Consider the following 19,696-nt stretch of genomic DNA (forward strand, 5'->3'; position numbering starts at 1 on the left):
GAAGGTATAAAATGTTAAAATGTGTATTTAAGTTCTTCCATATTGCATAGAATTATAAAGATATATTTACAAAGAATGTTTTTTTGTCAAAGGCAAAAATTCCAAGGATAAGTATCAGTTTATATATGTATGTACACATTATCAAGTACATACTGTAAGTGAAAAGTTAAAGTCAACAGCCTGTATCATTAAGGGATAAAAAAGTTCAAATGTCTCCCTGTCCCCAATCCTCATCATTTAGAGGTGACAATTTAACAGAAGAAAATTGTCCTTATCCAAGTGTTTGAGGAAATACACACTTCCACTCTCTGTCAGATGAGCAGTATCAGGTTCAACTCCTCCTCCCCCTGAAAAACCACAATGGATTTGTCCTCTCAATAGTTTTTGGCTAATCTATTATGACCCAGGGAGTTGACAGTCTGGACATGGTGATATGCAGTATTTAGTACATAAAATATAATTTAGCCCCACAGATTTAAAGGGAGTGACTGATGGCTGGTCCAGTGAAAGTTGTTTAAGGAATCCCAAGGGAATCGGGCTGTAGCATACATCATTTCCTGTCTCAGTCTCAATTTTCGTTTGTGAGAAGTCTGAATAGCTTACATACAAAATAATTGATATCTTTCTTGTTTAAGGAACCTTTTAGTCTATCTGTTCACATAATTATAAACTTTCCCTAAATAATTTACTTTGTAAGACTAAGCATTCCTCATAGAAATTCTCATTCATGAAAGTGTATTTGTACCATTCACATGATACTTTATTTTAATATAGAAGGATTTTTTTTAATACTGGTACCGATTCTGTGATTTTAAAAACAATGTATTGATTTTTGTTTGCTTTCAGATGAAATTGATTGATTAATTGATCTACTGATTCAGTTATCGATCGAACGATTCTGTTACATATGATATTTTTACCGTTTGATGGCCTTAATGACCTTTTATGTGTTGACGGGCTGTTAAGAATGTAACAATAATATTAATGATAATACATATGATATTCTTGCCAGATTACCATTTGTTTATTAAATATGCTCTTTGATTTAAATTCTGTTCATTTATAAACTTTGATAATTGTTAAATATGCATGTTGAAATTCTGGAATAATTTTACAGGTTCAAACCAAACTGAAGAATCCCACCCAGTTCCATGTACAGGAGAGCAAAAAACGACAGATCCAGGCATTCCTGAGTAAGTCCCTGGACAGTTCGGCGGCAGTACAATCTCTTCCCAATATTTCCACGATGACCATTAACACCAATGATCTAGGCCTTAGCGGGAGTGCACCAGTGGTTGACCCGGACAGTCCACTGTCCATGGGACTATGCAGTTCTGCTACCAGTGTTTCTGATGTAAGTGATATATTTCAGATTTCATTAATTAAGGGTGAAAAAATTACTGGATAGAAAATCAAGATTTACCGAGAAGATCAAATTTTATTCTTTTCATCTTTGTAGTATTGAGCTAATTAGATACTTTATAGAAAAAGATTTTTTTTGCGAGGACAAAAAGGGAGTATGGGTAAACATTTCCTGATATAATGTTTAAATTGTTTGGTAGATATTGTTTATCTTGGCACAGACCATTTTGAGTGTGTTGAAATTAATTAAGGTTATTAAATATCTGAAAAACTATGATGTGAAATGTTGTGTTTTTTGGTAGATGGACAACCTCCTAAGTGATATTATCAGTTTAGAATCTGTCGACGCCTCTGTAGATCATGATCTCAACTTCATAGAGCCATCTCTCACACAAATATCATCTACGGTAAGTCTCTTTCATACTTATCTCCAACCTGGGAAATCTAGTGTTTTCTTTTTTAAGAAATACCAACTCCATACCCTCCTAAAGTATGTGTAGTTCTCCAAGTTAAGGCTTTGTGCCCTTCACAATCTTTCTTTTTCTTAACTGCTGTACTCAATCTTTCTTACACTTCATGACCTCAAGGGTCTGTATTACACTTTTCACCAGTTGATGATGCTAATGATCTTTTTATGTGTAAGATTGTAATAATAATGAATGTATCACACTTGATGTCCTCCAATCAAGTCCTTATCTTACTTGATGCCCTCCAATCAAGTCTTTATCTTACTCGATGCCCTCCAATCAAGTGCCCTCCAATCAAGTCTTTATCTTACTCGATGCCCTCCAATCAAGTATTTATCTTACTCGATGCCCTCCAATCAAGTATTTATCTCTTTTGATGCCCTCCAATCAAGTGTTTAGCTTACTTGATGCCCTCCAATCAAGTGTTTATCTTACTCGATGCCCTCCAATCAAGTGTTTATCTTACTCGATGCCCTCCAATCAAGTATTTATCTTACTCGATGCCCTCCAATCAAGTATTTATCTCTTTTGATGCCCTCCAATCAAGTGTTTAGCTTACTTGATGCCCTCCAATCAAGTCTTTATCTTACTCGATGCTCTCAAATCAAGTATTTATCTCTTTTGATGCCCTCCAATCAAGTCTTTATCTTACTCGATGCCCTCAAATCAAGTATTCATCTCTTTTGATGCCCTCCAATCAAGTCTTTATCTCACTTGATGCCCTCCAATCAAGTCTTTATCTCACTTGATGTCCTCCAATCAAGTCTTTATCTCATTGATGCCCTCCAATCAAGTCTTTATCTTACTCGATGCCCTCAAATCAAGTATTTATCTCTTTTGATGCCCTCCAATCAAGTGTTTATCTTACTTGATGCCCTCCAATCAAGTCTTTATCTTACTCGATGCCCTCAAATCAAGTATTTATCTCTTTTGATGCCCTCCAATCAAGTCTTTATCTCACTTGATGCCCTCCAATCAAGTTTTTATCTCACTTTATGCCCTCCAATCAAGTCTTTATCTCACTTGATGCCCTCCAATCAAGTCTTTCTCTCACTTGATGTCCTCCAATCAAGTCTTTATCTCCTTGATGCCCTCCAATCAAGTCTTTATCTTACTCGATGCCCTCAAATCAAGTATTTATCTCTTTTGATGTCCTCCAATCAAGTGTTTATCTTACTTGATGCCCTCCAATCAAGTCTTTATCTTACTCGATGCCCTCAAATCAAGTATTTATCTCTTTTGATGCCCTCCAATCAAGTCTTTATCTCACTTGATGCCCTCCAATCAAGTTTTTATCTCACTTGATGCCCTCCAATCAAGTCTTTATCTCATTGATGCCCTCCTGATTGATTCATATATTCTCACACTTGTTGCCCTACAGTCATATATTCTCACACTTGTTGCCCTACAGTCATATATTCTCACACTTGTTGCCCTACAGTCATATATTCTCACACTTGTTGCCCTACAGTCATATATTCTCACACTTGTTGCCCTACAGTCATATATTCTCACACTTTTTGCCCTACAGTCATATATTCTCACACTTGTTGCCCTACAGTCATATATTCTCACACTTGTTGCCCTACAGTCATATATTCTCACACTTGTTGCCCTACAGTCATATATTCTCACACTTGTTGCCCTACAGTCATATATTCTCACACTTGTTGCCCTACAGTCATATATTCTCACACTTATTGCCCTACAGTCATATATTCTCACACTTGTTGCCATTTAGTCTTTTTTCACACAAAATACACTCTACAGAAAACCTTTTTCACACTTATGTCCTGAATTGAAATTTTTTTTTATCACTAAATCTTTCTCACTTTTATCTAATTAACAACAATTTAGTATGAAGTGAATTCAGTATTTTCTATAAACTTGAATTAAACTGTTGATTTTTTATGAGAAATAACACGTTATTACATTTCACTAGCTTCCACAGTCTAATATGGTAAGCACAGTGCACGAGGTAAACAAGGCAGCCGAATCTTCTACTTCCTGTCCGGCAGCATTCAGAAGGGCAGAAACACCACCGTTTATGACAGAGGAAGAATCCCGCTTATGGCAGAAAGACAGACAGAAAAAAGACAACCACAATATGAGTTAGTTTCATTGTTTTGTACAGTGTATATTTCTTAAGAAATGTTGAATTTTACACGTTTTTCTTATACAGTAAAAATTAATGTTGTGATACCTGTTAAAAGTTATGTCTGTTTGCAGGATTCAAATGAAAATTTAAATTTAATGCAAACATTCTTTTCTTCAGTTGAGAGAAGAAGACGGTTTAACATAAATGACAGAATAAAAGAGCTTGGGACCCTGCTACCCAAGACACTTGATCCGTAAGTTGACTTGACATATATTCTCATTACTTTGTTGTAATTTGTATACAGGCTCACCTAACGGCTCATCAAAATTTTCATACTGGCTCACAGATCAGCCCATCAAAGACCCAGTATTGGTATTGGTAAAACGAGATTGTTTTCTTCTTTAAGAGGGCTTTTGTTTTCTCAGATTTACTTCCCCACTTGCTGACACATACCTCTACAGCTAGGTAGACTGGAACAATTTAATAAATATTCAGATATCAGGTTTGAACTTTAGATCTCTTTGTCAATTTTTGAACTAGCTAAGCAGAGATGGCTGTGTTTTCTCAATTTGTTGTTTGTCTGATTGATATGCTCTGATGACCATCCCATCTGTGTCATTGACCCTTTGACCAGGATTACCTATATTAGAGCTGTGACACAGCTGGACGTAATCACCAGTAGTCACTCAATATACAGGTGATCTCTAGTTCACCTGGAATAAACAAACAAACCAGTTATGATATATATATATATATATATAATATTAGCATGGGATCGAAAAATGATTTTAAATAGATTTCTTGAAACCTCTCGAAAATGTTAAAATCAAGAACGAGTGGAGTATGGCCTTATTGAATTTTCATTACTGTGAAGCATTACAGATAGAGTAGAATGTAGACAAATTAATAACCTTTGTTTGAATAACGGCTGTTTATTGATCATAATCACTCTAATGACCCCCTCCCTCCCCTCACCCATCACAATATAAATATTTAGCAAGGTTGTTTATCATTGTTAAGGTCATTGTTTGTTTGGTGACTGACTCTGTTTACAACAAAGCACATTGTTATTCTGTGATTTATCTTTTCGTATCATAAACATTTTACAGAAAATACAATATACCATACTTATCTGTCAATAATCCCACCAATATATGTATTGTACTCGCAAAAGAAATTCCCAGCAGATAATATGACATTCCTGTAATAAGCCCACCTCTAACTTTAAGCTCGAGTTTCTGTCTTCTCTCTGGGCTGTTGCAGATTAATTATGGAAGATATCATACATAGTTTTATCAAGTTAATCACGTTTCCTTTTTCTGTCTGTGAAAAATACCTATGAGCTATTTACTGCATTTTAAAAGTTGTTTTTTATATTGAAAATTCAGAAAGTTGCATTTTGATAGAAAGAATGAGTTTGATAAAAAAAAAAAAAAGACAATGACTGTATATGTTTTTGTCTTCTGGGTAAAATTCCATTTGTCAGAAGACTTGGATCTATCTTTTTTTGTTAGCATGTGATTGTAGTTTGAGATATGTGTGTTTTATCTGTAACCAGGGACCTGCGTCAAAATAAAGGCACTATCCTTAAGGCGTCGGTGGATTACATCAGGAGGTTGAAGAAAGACCAAGAAAGGAATAGACAGCTGGAAGAACGGCAGCGCGGATTGGAACAAACTAACAGAAAGATGCTTCTCCGCATTCAAGTAAGGAAAAAATTCTAAAATCCTTCTAGATGAAATGACTTATTCACAATTATTCCCTGAATTTGTTTGGTAGCCTCACAAAGTTTCACTGCTCCATAATTAGTTGTAGATTTTAAAAGCTTAATGTTTGAAAAGCATGCAAGCATAAGATTTTGCAACCATTTTTTTCCGTTTTCTGAATATAAATTCTTATAGATTAAAATACCATTTTATAAAAATGGATGATTTTACAGAATTAATTAAAATATATCGATTGAGAGCGATGAAAAATTTTACAGTAGTAATGAAGATATGTTGATTAAGAATTTACAGTAGTAATTAAAATATATTAATGTAGAATGATGAAGAATTTTACAGTAGTATTAGAGATTTTGATTAAGAGTGATGGAAAATGATTATGGATACACAATCTTTTATGTTAAGATGAGTTTTTCGTTTTTCTGCAGCAATTGGAGCTACTCATGCAAGCACATGGTCTTAACAGTGGCATGCAGGATGACATAGACAATTTTATAATGCAAAGCAATGCATCCAACCAGATTCAACAGCAGCAAAATATCACAATGACTCTGACCAACACGCAAAGCCTGTCACCTGCTGTTACTGTGGCCCCTGTAGAAACACTAAGTCACACAAATAGTTTACTGGACGATTTAATGGACGATACCTCCCCTTTGGGAATAGATCCCATGTTATCCTCGTCACCGGTCAGTCCCAACCAAATGGATGACACCGATGATTTGTGATCTACTTTGTAAATTCAGAATTTTCATATATCCATTTGACTCACAATAACCATAATGCCACACCGTGATTTCTGGTAGACAGAGGTTTTATCTGTCCTGAAAGTTTCCTACAACGGCAATTTTGACACAGAGCAAGTTTGTAGAACCACTCTTATTCCAGTAAGCGTGCTGTAAGAATAAGTTCAGATGTGAAAAGGAAGTTAGAAGTGAATACTGAGATAATCAAACACGAGGTGCAGTGTTTTGTAGTGTGTTGTTACCTGATAAGAGAAATGTTTTTATAAATGCGTGTTAAAAATGATTGCTTGTTACATGTTATCTTCACGTTGTAAACTTCCGCAAGAAATCATTGTTGTATAAGAATTGAAGAATTAAACCATTTAATATGAGTTGATGTGCGCTGAAAGTATTTGATGTTTGTAATGAATAATCATAAAAATGATGTATGTTTTTTTGGAAATATGTTCCATAAAATCTAAGATACAGGTGCACCCTAGATTATTGTATGTGAACATAAGGACATGTGTACTTGTAAACTTTAGGGACACATGTACAGGTTAACTGTAGGAACAAGAGCAAAGGTAAAATGTAGGGACATGTGTACAGGTTAACTGTAGGAACACGAGCAAAGGTAAAATGTAGGGACATGAGTAAGGGTAAACTGTTGGGACATGAGTACAGGTTAACTGTAGGAACAAGAGCAAAGGTAAAATGTAGGGACATGTGTACAGGTTAACTGTAGGAACACGAGCAAAGTTAAAATGTAGGGACATGAGTAAGGGTAAACTGTTGGGACATGAGTACAGGTAAAATGTATGGACTCTTGTACAGATTTACTGTAGGTACATGTGTACAGGTAGACTATTGGGATGTGTTACATGTAGACTATAGGGACATGTGTACAGGTAGACTATAGGGACATGTGTACAGGTAGACTATAGGGATGTGTACAGGTAAATTGTTGGGACATGTGAACAGATAAACTGTGGGGACATGTGTTACTGGTAAACTGTAGGGACATGTGTTACAGGTAAATTGTTAGGACATGTGTTACAGGAAACGAGAGACATGTACAAAAACATGCAGTATTCTGGCTATAACACTGTCAGGTCTAATACATTCATGCTGTCAGTTGTACTACTACCATGAGCCAGGATAATCTGAAGTTGCCCATATACATACCTTTAACCTTTAAAGACCATTTCAGGCAGGTTATTTGATAAAGCTTACTGGTGTTCTGAGACTTCTAGATTGACTGTCACTTCAGCAGGGGAAAAGATTTTTACATTACCTGTACAAGGTGCAGGTTTGGAAATGTGATTTATCTGCAAGAATTTGTTGTTATATTTTTTTCTCTTTGTTGTTTAAGTTGTTTCATGATGCATTATTAAAGGGAGTTAATAAGTTGGAAGAGGATACTTTTTATGCTAAGAGCATTCTTCAGCATGTTTTTTTTTTTTTGTGAGAGAACTTTCTTCAGTTCACTGGATTTTATGGATACAAGACAAGATCTCCAGATATATTCAGCTTGGTATTTTAGTGTATGGTGATATTTCTTGTTTGCTTTGGCCACCACCAAAGATATGCCACCTATTTGCATGTATATTTATATATTATGTTTATACTGAGAGAGAAAAAAAAAGAAAGAAAAAAGTTCTGTAACGTGTCAAAGAGAAGTAGAGTGCTTGGGACGATTATCATGAATATAGTCTCTGGTCATAATTGTTGTTACTGAATGAGAATAATGTTGAACTCGCAGATTTTCAATCATTTTCTTTAGGAAATTTCTTCGAATTTCATACGTTTTTAATTTCGTGTATAGGAAAGCACAATACAATTTTTTTTAAAAAATTTCATTATTTTTGAGATGTAGTAAGAGTTTCATGTGGAGAGGCATTAGAGTGGAAGAAGTTCCTTAAGGTCAGAAATTTGTGGAGACTAAGGTCAGATACTTTGAATACCATTGTAATGTATATTACATCAAAACCTTTGTTTGATATGCGTTGTTTCATGAAAAAAAAATACATTGTTATGTGTACAAATAGTTGTAAACCATCTCTTACAACAGTTGTTTGTTATGGTTAACTGTGTTGTCTTATAAACAATACACATGTTGATTGTTTATTTTTTACATTCTTAATTGATAGATAACTTAAGCCTTTTTTTTTTGTTTTTTTTTTAATGTCAATTATTTTTTGAAGTGTGACAAAATTTGAATTTGAGATTAAATATTCTTGTTAATTTTTTTTAAAGTAAGCATGCAAAATATCTTGCATGGTACCTATGGTAGAGAAGTAACAGTGTTATTCCGAAAATAACTTGCTCCTGAATGATAACATTAATAGAATGTACTGACTGGTGATCAGATAACTATAGACCTGCAAACATTGACGGTGTAGTTAATTATTGAGATAGATTTTAAACTTCTACCTTGGGACAAGGTGAGATAGATTTTAAACTCCTACCTTGGGCCAAGGTGTGTAGTTAATTATTGAGATAGATTTTAAACTCCTCTCTTGGGCCACGGTGAGAAAGATTTTAACTCCTACCTTGGGCCACGGTGAGAAAGATTTTAACTCCTACCTTGGGCCACGGTGAGATGGATTTTAACTCCTACCTTGGGCCATGGTGAGATGGATTTTAATTTCCTACCTTGGGCCACGGTGAGATGGATTTTAATTTCCTACCTTGGGCCACGGTGAGATGGATTTTAACTCCTACCTTGGGCCACGGTGAGAAAGATTTTAACTCCTACCTTGGGCCACGGTGAGATGGATTTTAACTCCTACCTTGGGCCACGGTGAGATGGATTTAAATTTCCTACCTTGGGCCACGGTGAGATGGATTTTAACTCCTACCTTGGGCCACGGCAAGGTGGATTTTAATTTCCTACCTTGGGCCACGGTGAGATGGATTTTAATTTCCTACCTTGGGCCACGGTGAGACGGATTTTAATTTCCTACCTTGGGCCACATAATTTCATGTACATTATTATTGAACAATAAATTTGAAAGGATTGGAATTCAGAAAAAAAAATTTGATGGCAACATTATTTTTTTTTTCTTCAGAATTTGCATTCACAATATATATTTATTTGTCTCCTTCCCAAACATGTTTAAAAAATTATTATACCATGAGGTTCATTGGTATTTTGATATTGACCAGTCTGTAAATATTTGTGTTTATATGTATATAAGGCTACATTGTTGTAATATATTACAAATTTCTATTTTTATAACCATTCACCTATTAGTATAAATAGTTGTTTTGATATTATATGGAAAAAAATGTTTTGTACATAAAGAATGTGTAACATCAAATGTGTCAAAAAAAAATTTTTTTTGGAAAGAGATAATTTTAAATTACAAAAGTGAATTTGGAGATTGAAATATCTGCTTAAAATCAATGACAAAAATAAGATAGTTTTGGGGTCAGGGGATACATTTTTTTATCCTTATCCAGAATAGATAGATAATACTTCCAATGTCATGAAGATTTTCTCCATCAACAAAAAAGATCCCCATCTTTATATCCTGGAAAAGACAGAATGGTGTATAAAACATTAAAAGTAAAATAAAAAGTTCTGTGGGCAGCTATATGAATAATCTTTTATTTCTTTGGAACATTCGCACTCAGTTTCTTTGGCTAGCAGATTGATTGACTAGACTGCTAACAGATTTGTTGTCCTGTATTACTGGTGTGGTATTTCTAAGGGTTATAAGTATTGATAGGGACCTGATGTTCTGTTTCTTTGGATGGGTTATAATTTGTTGTTGGTGAAGTAATCCTTTTTAGTTCTTACAAAATCCATAATGAAATCAATGTTTAAAAGAAATGATAGAAGGGACAGTGCAATGTTTAAGTGCTATTTAAGGTAAAATATATGTACTTTTAAGATAAATCTGATGTGCTGTTTTATTTATTACAGTGAGAAATGAGGATGTTTTAAAGTATTTTAATACTGTACACAGTTATGAACTGATTAGTGTTTTAGAGGAAGTTGAGATTTAAGCTGCTTCAACCAACAAACATATGGTGGTGTTTACCAGATTACTTTTTTTCGTTTAGGCGGCAGAATTGGAATTAATATACATGCAATGCTGTGTCATTTTGAGCTTTGTTATTCACATTTAAAAATGAATGAAAGACTACAATGTATATAGGTATGTGCATGTGTATATGAGTGTCAGTTTGAGAGTGTATAGGTCTTGAATTTCATTACAGATTTCTCCTAAAGGTTTATTTTGAATCACAGGAACTTGCCAAAAATTTACAATCCCAGTTTCTGTAAAATGAGATATGTTTATCAGTGCTTGTTAAACATATATGTTAGCAGTGGGGTTGAGGATATTTGACAAATTCCTATGTTTTGTGACCGATGGCCAATTTGTCTCATCAGTGAACTTATATGGAAATGTATGTTTTAGTTTCAATTTAAAGCATTTAAGATGACTACAATGAAACATTTTTATAAAAAGTGATGACATTACATATATTTTTCTTTTGATTTTGAAATTAATATTACTTCATCATTATTACCATATAGCTAGTAATGTTAAAAGGTTTAAATTTTTATGAATTTCTGATAAAGTGGTCAAATTATATTTGAACACATGGAAATTTCACCATCCAGATGTAAAAGAACATCTCGTAGACATATGTCTTTATTTTCACAGTCAGGCTTATGTACGGTTAAATGGTAAAAAATATCACTCCTGGTAAAATAACCAGCTATATGGTATAAGAAATGTCGATGTGGGAGTTTTTTTTATCCTGCAGTCTCATTTTGTGTCATAGCCACACAGGTTAGTTACCCATTGTTCCTGTCAGCCCTCCACAAGTGATGGTGTAGATTGTGCTCTACATTTCAATACGTTCAAGTAGTGTAAATATTCAATATCACAATACTATATTACACTTCAGCAAAATAAAAAGTATTAAAATATCAGATAGATAAACAAGAAAATGTCTTTTGTTTTCTGTTCCTGTCTTTAGCTCAATTAGCTTGGATCTGACGTGAGCTTCATATGCAGCGGTGTCTCTTCTACATCAATATTATATCATAAGATAGCAGGCCATTCAAGTCACTCTAGTCCATTGCCCATCATCCATCTTTAACCAATTATTGTTATTTCAATTTCTAGAGAAGCACTGGATCATTCGTAAATCTCATATGATATATTTTGTTTCCTGTGGTCTCTTTGAACTGATTGGAATAGTAAAAATATGTTATACTAGTTTTTTCCACCGAGGTCTTTCTATGGTAATACACACTGTTGGAATAGCTTTTTCTTCTTCAATGTATGAAGGTGTTAAATTCAATAAATATCCAATATGGCCACCATGATGTCATACCTCAAATTCTTGAGTTACGACCCTCATACAAGAACTTGATCTTACAAAACTCATGCTGTTATATCATTAGTATAGAATCATTAGTATAATCTATGGGACTTTTCTCTTCATATGATACATGGGTATTTGAAATTTTCATTTTCCAATGTTTTCCTGTGTTCTATGCAGTTTGTCATTCTAAGGAATTTGATGTCTTCACTTCCTTGTTAAATGTTTTCTGTTTGCAATGCAGACAATTTTGAATATTTCCTTTGATTTTTTTCAAACTGCAGAAAATATGTTGAAAATGATGCTTCTCAAATATATTTTAAAGAGACTGATAACTGATAACATTTAAATATCTGTTGAAAGTTGGTCACTTTCTGTTAATTATAATATTTAAAAGTGTGCAAAATAATTTTGATAAAGATTTCAAAACTTCAAATAGGAGTGATCCGACACTAATGCATATCATTACTGTTTGGAGAGAGTTAGTGTGACACAATGCGACATTAGAAAATTTAGAAATCATAACAAAACGCTTGGTTCCAAAAGGTCACATGATGATATCCTCCATACAGTTTGTCCTGTCAGCAATTTCTTTAAAACACTACTATTCAGGAATGGCCAAGCAGATTCTGACCAAAGTTGGTCTGGAGCATCCTCGGTGAAAGAGGACTTAATTTTTCAAATGACGGGTCTGACTCCATTAAGGACTGAGGGGCAGGGCCCAAAAAGGAAAAATAGAGCAATTTCTGTAAAAAAAAATCTCTTCTTCCATAGGAATGCTTTGATTCTGTCAAATATTTTTCTTGGAGCATACTTGATTTAAGAGGAGTCAATTTGGAATAAGCAGTGGGTCTCATCCCCTTGTAGCAGGAGGGACAGGGACCAAAAAGGGAAATAGTGGCAATCCTTGAATCCGTCTTTTGCAGAAATGCCTAGATTCTGTCCCAATTTAGTCTGAGGCAACCTTAGTTGAAGAGGACTTTTTGTACCAACAATTGGTCTTAGCATCTTGGGGCAGGAGAGATTGGGTTCAAAAGTGAAAACTTTGCAAATTCTTTATAATCCTTCTTCCTTCTGTGGGAATACCAGGATTCTGTCCCAATTGGTCTGAAGCACCTTGGGTAAAGAGGAATCAATTTTGCATAAATGGTTATTGCGCAGAAACGGTGGGGTCCAGAAGGGGAAAGTGAGCAAATTATTTCAATTCCTTCTTTTCATGTAGTGTAGAATGTCAGGATTGTCCCAATTTGGTCTGAAGGATCCTAGTGTGAAGGGAACTCAATTTTGTATAAACAGTGGATCCTAACCTTCTGGGTCAGGAGAGTTGGGGCACTATAATGGAAAAAAGGAATTCTTTTGAAATCCGTCTTCTTCTGTGGGAGTGCTCAGAGTTATTCTAGAGTCATTAGCTGTTAGATTTCTGGGATGAAACGTGTCTGTTTGACTGGAATAAACTAGCTTAACACGTGCCACAGATCAATTGTGTGATAATACTCGAACAACCTCTTCAAATTAACAAATTAGCCTTAAATTATGATATTTCACAGGAATGAAGCATGGCAAAGTTTGGAAGATACAAATTTGTCCCCAAAAAGTAACCAGTTAATGCTAAGGGTTTGGACCTTTCTCATTTGTATTGGATTCCTATACCTCAAAAGAATCCATACATTTCATTGATGGTTCGCCTAGTTGTTCAGTTAGACATTTATCTTATTTTAATTTTCACTTTAGGAACTAAGAAAGTTCCAATGTTATCGTGTTACTGTACCTGGGAAGTGGAATTAATGTAATGTGGAATTTGATTAACTCCAAAGAAGTATTTAATCAATCTTGAACCCTACGCCAAAAAAAATTTAAGAACATGACCCCTTATATTAGGAAAATCCCCCTTTTGCGGATGAAGTTAGATGTGTTAGATACTTGAACGTATGCCTTTTTCACAAATACAAAAGCGTGTTTGATTACTACTATTGCTCAATAATTTAATTAATCTAATGTGTTAATATGTCACAATTCTATATTCCTGGGCTTGTTCCCATACATAATTTTCGTGCAAGATGTCTTCAACTTACAGGACAAACTCAAAACACAGGACTTCAAGAGATGCAGGTTGAAGATTATGAAAATCTTACACAATGCTATCTTTGGGAAGTATTTTATTTTATTTATTTTTTTAAATTTATTATTATTACTTTTGATATGAACTTGGACTAGTTTGATACTCGTCAGTATTGTTGACCTTGATGTCATTCTGGAATATATTATTATTTACCTGGATTGACCAAGATGTCGTCGATGAAGCAGAAGACGCTTACCCTTTCAGAACAACTGGTCTTATTATCGTTGTACGTTTTCATGAGTGCTTTGGTCATGTATTTATTGAAACAGAAATTCGTAAAAATCAACGTTTTACTACTGGCTCCTTTGACTGTTTAACCAAACCTTTGTCAAGACTTCTTACTGCCTTTCCAAGCTGTATCAAATCTGGGTTTCACTCTTTATCGTGATTATTTTCATGTTTAGTATATTTATCTTCTGTCATAACCCGTCAATACATAACAAACTGGAATCTTTTTTCTTCCATCATAACTCTACAACACAAAACAAAATGGAATCTTGTCGCTTATGTCATTGTCCGTCAACACAAAACAATATTGAATCTTGTCGCTTATGTCTTCGTCCGTCAACACAAAACAATATTGAATCTAATCGCTTCTGTCAAAACAATACAGAATCTTGTCGCTTCCTTCGCAAACCGTCAATAAAAAAATGAAATATTGCCGCTTTCGGCATTACTCTTAAAAAAATATAGAATCTTGTCGCAACTGTCATTACCCGTCAACGCATAACAATACGGATTCTAGCGCTTCTGTCATTACCCGTCAACACATAAATTTGAATCTTATCGCTTCAGTCATAAACCGTCAACACATAACGAAATGAAATTTTATCGCTTCCGGCATAACCCGTCAACACATAACGAAATGAATTTTTATTACTTCTGCCATAATCCATCACATAAATAAAAATGGAATTTGGTGGCCCCTATCACATCCCGCCAGATATCATCTTATTTATCAACATCAATCAAAGTTGCTTGCATCAAAATGCACTTGATACAACTCATAAATTAGACAGTCAGTATGACAATTAACTAATAACATAAAGATAAGAGATATTCCAAGTTTACTTTGTCATGACAATATATTTAACTTTTCAATTTTTCTAAAACTTTATATTTGAAATTCAAATTAGTTTCGTAAATCCAGTTAAATTTAATTGATATACTATTAAACCAGAGACATATATAACACACATATATGTCTCTGATTAAACTTAATAGAATTATCAATGCCATTTTCTGAATTCAATTCAATTAATTGGGTGTAAACATTTTTTCATTTTTTTGGATGTGAAAATTACGTGTAGGTTAGATACAAAATTCTATAATAGAGCCCCTAACCTTCCTTCAATTTCTTGATTCAGTGAATACGAAAGATATAACTGTGTTATGAAGCCGTCAATCGCCATCAACAGCCATCTCGTTAAACTGGCGATAACCCACGAGCTGAAAATTGGGGTTGCCACTAATAAACTAAGTTATTTATGACATGATAAATCTTCTTATCAATGAAGAAATAAAGAACTAAAAATAGAAAAAGTGTGAAAGCACTTGAGTAAGATTACCACTTGGTACGTTAACATTACCATTATATCCAAATCGCGATCAAAACATTTAGCATTAAATGTTCCAGTAGTCTTGTCAACTTAGATCTCTAGATATTGTTAATTTTTTTTTCATCAGCTATCGACATCTATCACAGATATCTAGATATGACATGAATGATCAAACCCAAGAATATGGAATCCAATTTGTTAGATAAAATCAATACGTAATCAGGCATTTACAAACAATGAAAGAAACTGGCGCCCAACTTAATTTGATCATCATGTGTTCTTTAAAAGTTGGATCTAATTCATTCTTTTCTTTTTTTAAACTCTTTTTTACTATATTACATGAAATTCTCAAATCTTAAGAAAAATCAATAATTTATCTTCAACTTTCAAATAAAAGATGGTCCCCTGTAAGTATTTTGATTTTTCTGATCAATCTCACAATTCAAAGGACACAAGAAGGAATCAAGGGAAACCTACATATACAAACTTAGACAGATCCATATAATACTTCTCCAGAAATAGCCTGTCGGGACCCAGGGAAACCTACATATACAAACTTGGACAGATCCACCTAATACTTCTCCAGAAATAACATGTCGTGACCAAGGGAAACCTACATATACAAACTTAGGCAGATCCATCTAATACTTCTTCAGAAAATAGTCTGTCGTGACCAAGGGAAACCTACATATACAAACTTAGGCAGATCCATCTAATACTTCTTCAGAAAATAGTCTGTCGGGACCTAGGGAAACCTACATACACAAACTTAGGCAGATCCATCTAATACTTCTTCAGAAAATAGTCTGTCGGGACACAAGGAAACCTACATATACAAACTTAGATAGATCCATTTAATACTTCTGCAGAAATAGCCTGTCGGGACCAAGAGAAACCTGCACATACAGACATAGACAGATCCATCTAATACTTCTCCAGAAATAGTCTGTCGGGACCTATGAAAACCCTACAGATATAAACTTAAGCAGATCCATCTAATACTTCTCCAGAAATAGCCTGTCAGGACCAAGGGAAACCTACATATACAAACTTAGATAGATCCATTTAATACTTCTGCAGAAATAGCCTGTCGGGACCAAGAGAAACCTGCACATACAGACATAGACAGATCCATCTAATACTTCTCCAGAAATAGCCTGTCAGGACCCAAGGGAAACCTACACATACAGACATAGACAGATCCATCTAATACTTCTCCAGAAACAGCCTGTCAGGACCCAAGGAAACTTACATACAATGTATAATATTTAGAAAGGATAATTTAATTTGAGGTCCAACGGTTCGTGTATCGTGGACTTAAAGAGCACAGTATTTGTGGTCAAAAAGGCAATGTCCAATGAAATTTAGGAGTTGAAGCAATCTTTACATGCAAATGGTTCATGAAAAGAATAAAAAGCTATCATTTTTACCAAAAATAGTACATAAATCTATTACTGGTGTACTAATAAAGGCGAGGAGTTTTACACAAAGTTTGATTGTATTGATGAAATACCTTAACAGGAGAACACAACCAAAATACATGTGTATTTGTATGAATATATGAATTGAAAGTTAATCCAATATACAAATACATGTGTAGTGGTAGGAATTGAAAGCTAACACAATAAACCTAGGAAACAGCTCTTTAAACAACAATCATGTTTGCTACCTCTCTGTAGTTTTTATTGTTTTGATTATTGTGATTTCCTTTGAAATAATCAAGGTGTTGATAATATTTCTCAGTTAGTGACGATATTAAATAAAACTTAATACAACATGTTTATTTTTTTGTGTGAAAAGACAAATATCCTAAATATAAGACAAAGAACACGATCAAACTCCTGACTGAAAATAATCATATTGACGCTGAAGATTAGATATTAAACCGAGTGTAGGTATACCCATAGACACAAACTGAGGATTGGCATATCCATGGACACAAACTGAGGATTGGCATATCCATGGACACAAACTGAGGGTTGGCATACCCATAGACACAAACTGAGGATTGGCATATCCATGGACACAAACTGAGGATTGGCATATCCATGGACACAAACTGAGGATTGGCATACCCATAGACACAAACTGAGTATTGGCATATCCATGGACACAAACTGAGGATTGGCATATCCATGGACACAAACTGAGGATTGGCATATCCATGGTCACAGACTGAGAGATTGGCATACCCATGGACACAACCTCAGGATTGGCATATCCATGGACACCCATGGACACAAACTGAGGATTGGCATACCCATGAACACAAACTGAGAATTGGCGTACCCATGGACACAAAATGAGGATTGGCATAGCCATGGACATAAACTGAGTATTGGCATACCCATAGATACAAACTGAGGATTGGCATACCCATAGACACAAATTGAGTATTGGCATACCCATAGACACAAACTGAGAATTGGCATTTCCATGGACACAAACTGAAAGATTGGCATACCCATGGACACAAACTGAGGATTTGCATACCTATGGACACTGATTGAGGATTGGCATACCCATGGAAACAAACTGAAGATTAGCATACCCATGGAAACAAACTGAGGGTTGGAATACCCATGGCCACAAACTGAATATTGGCATACCCATGGAAACAAACTGAGGATTGGCATACCCATGGAAACAAACTGAGGATTGGCATATTCATGGCCACAAACTGAATATTGGCATACCTATGGCCACAAAATGAGGATTTGCATACCTATGGACACTGATTGAGGATTGGCATATCCATGGACACAAAATGAGGCTTGGCGTACCCATATACACAAACTGAGTATTGGCTTACCCATGGAAACAAACTGAGGATTAGCATACTTATGGAAACAAACTGAGGATTGACATACTTATGGAAACAAACTGAGGATTGACATACCCATGGACACAAACTGAGGATTGGCATACTCATGGCCACAAACTGAATATTGGCATACCCATGGCCACAAACTGAGGATTGGCCTATCCATGGACACAAACTGAAAGATTGGCTTACCCATGGACACAAAATGAGAATTGGCCTATCCATGGACACAAACTGAAAGATTGGCTTACCCATGGACACAAACTGAGGATTTTCATACTTATGGAAACAAACTGAGGATTGGCATACCTATGGCCACAAACTGAATATTGGCATACCCATGGCCACAAACTGAGGATTGGCCTATCCATGGACACAAACTGAAAGATTGGCTTACCCATGGACAAAAACTGAGGATTTGCATACCTATGGACACTGATTGAGGATTGGCATATCCATGGACACAAACTGAATATTGGCATACCCATGGCCACAAGCTGAATATTTGGCATACCCATGGAAACAAACTGAGGATTGGCTTACCCATATACATAAACTGAGGATTTGCATACCCATAGACACAAACTGAGTATTGGCTTACCCATGGAAACAAAATGAGGATTGGCTTATCCATGGAAACATACTGAGTATTTGCATACCCATGGACACACTGTGTATTGGCTTACCCATGGACACAAACTGAGGATTGGCATACCCAGGGACACAAATTGATGATTGGCATACCTATGGACACAAATTGATGATTGGCATATCCATGGTCACAAACTGAGGATTGGCATACCCATGGACACAAAATGATTTTTGGCAAACCCATGAACAGAAACTGTGCCCCATTTCATAAAGAGAGAGAGACAGAGACAGAGAGGACGGACGAACGAATGTAGAATATTTTAAGATTAAAAGGAAGCTCTTGATATATTCTATTTAATGATACTCGGGTAATTTCACGTGCATTGAACTTGCTTTCTGTGTAAAGTCTATTCCGCAAAAAGGGAAAAAAACACTGATAACAATACAAATGCTGTTACAAAATTACAAAGTTACAAAAGTGCGTCCTTTTCGGTTGCTGATGCCGTTAATGGATTGGAGGTAGTTTAGAGTAAAGTTATTCAAATCATGACTATCTCTTTTGATAAAAGAGTTTACATCAATGCAAATTTCTAATAAAATATTTATTTTTTGTTGGCAAATGATGAATATTCATGTTGGGTTACTCAGCGTTGTTTCAGATTTTGGACGAGGCGATAGAATTAATGTTAACGCTACAACGACTGACTTGGATATAAATTATATCAAGAACGAAAATAGAGTGGTAAAATGGACACTATCAGACCCTCTATCGGATAGAGAAGACATTAATAGCAAATAAAAATTTATGTTATTAAAAGATGCCATCAGGTCAACTGTGAGATATTCATCATCTTTACTTATATGAAATATGTGACAAATGC

General features: G+C 34.9%; 1 protein-coding gene across 4 annotated transcripts in view; it reads left to right on the top strand.

Annotated features, from left to right (window-relative positions):
* The window catches only part of LOC132553876 (microphthalmia-associated transcription factor-like), a 28,695-nt gene extending 19,075 nt beyond the window's left edge, over nt 1-9,620 (top strand). For 3 of the 4 annotated variants that reach the window (XM_060218160.1, XM_060218161.1, XM_060218162.1), the window contains exons 3-8: nt 1,118-1,354; nt 1,665-1,769; nt 3,772-3,940; nt 4,105-4,180; nt 5,486-5,633; nt 6,080-9,620. In XM_060218160.1, the coding sequence (XP_060074143.1) occupies nt 1,118-1,354; nt 1,665-1,769; nt 3,772-3,940; nt 4,105-4,180; nt 5,486-5,633; nt 6,080-6,379 (1,035 nt within the window). In that variant the 3' untranslated portion in view covers nt 6,380-9,620. The remainder of the gene's footprint in view (nt 1-1,117; nt 1,355-1,664; nt 1,770-3,771; nt 3,941-4,104; nt 4,181-5,485; nt 5,634-6,079) is intronic. The other variant, XR_009554361.1, reaches the window with a different exon arrangement.
* Nucleotides 9,621-19,696: the final 10,076 nt, after the last annotated feature.

The sequence above is a fragment of the Ylistrum balloti genome, unplaced genomic scaffold, assembly GCF_031769215.1.
Source record: "Ylistrum balloti isolate Yb309-2 unplaced genomic scaffold, AGI_CSIRO_Ybal_v1 Utg370364, whole genome shotgun sequence".
Taxonomy (NCBI): domain Eukaryota; kingdom Metazoa; phylum Mollusca; class Bivalvia; order Pectinida; family Pectinidae; genus Ylistrum; species Ylistrum balloti.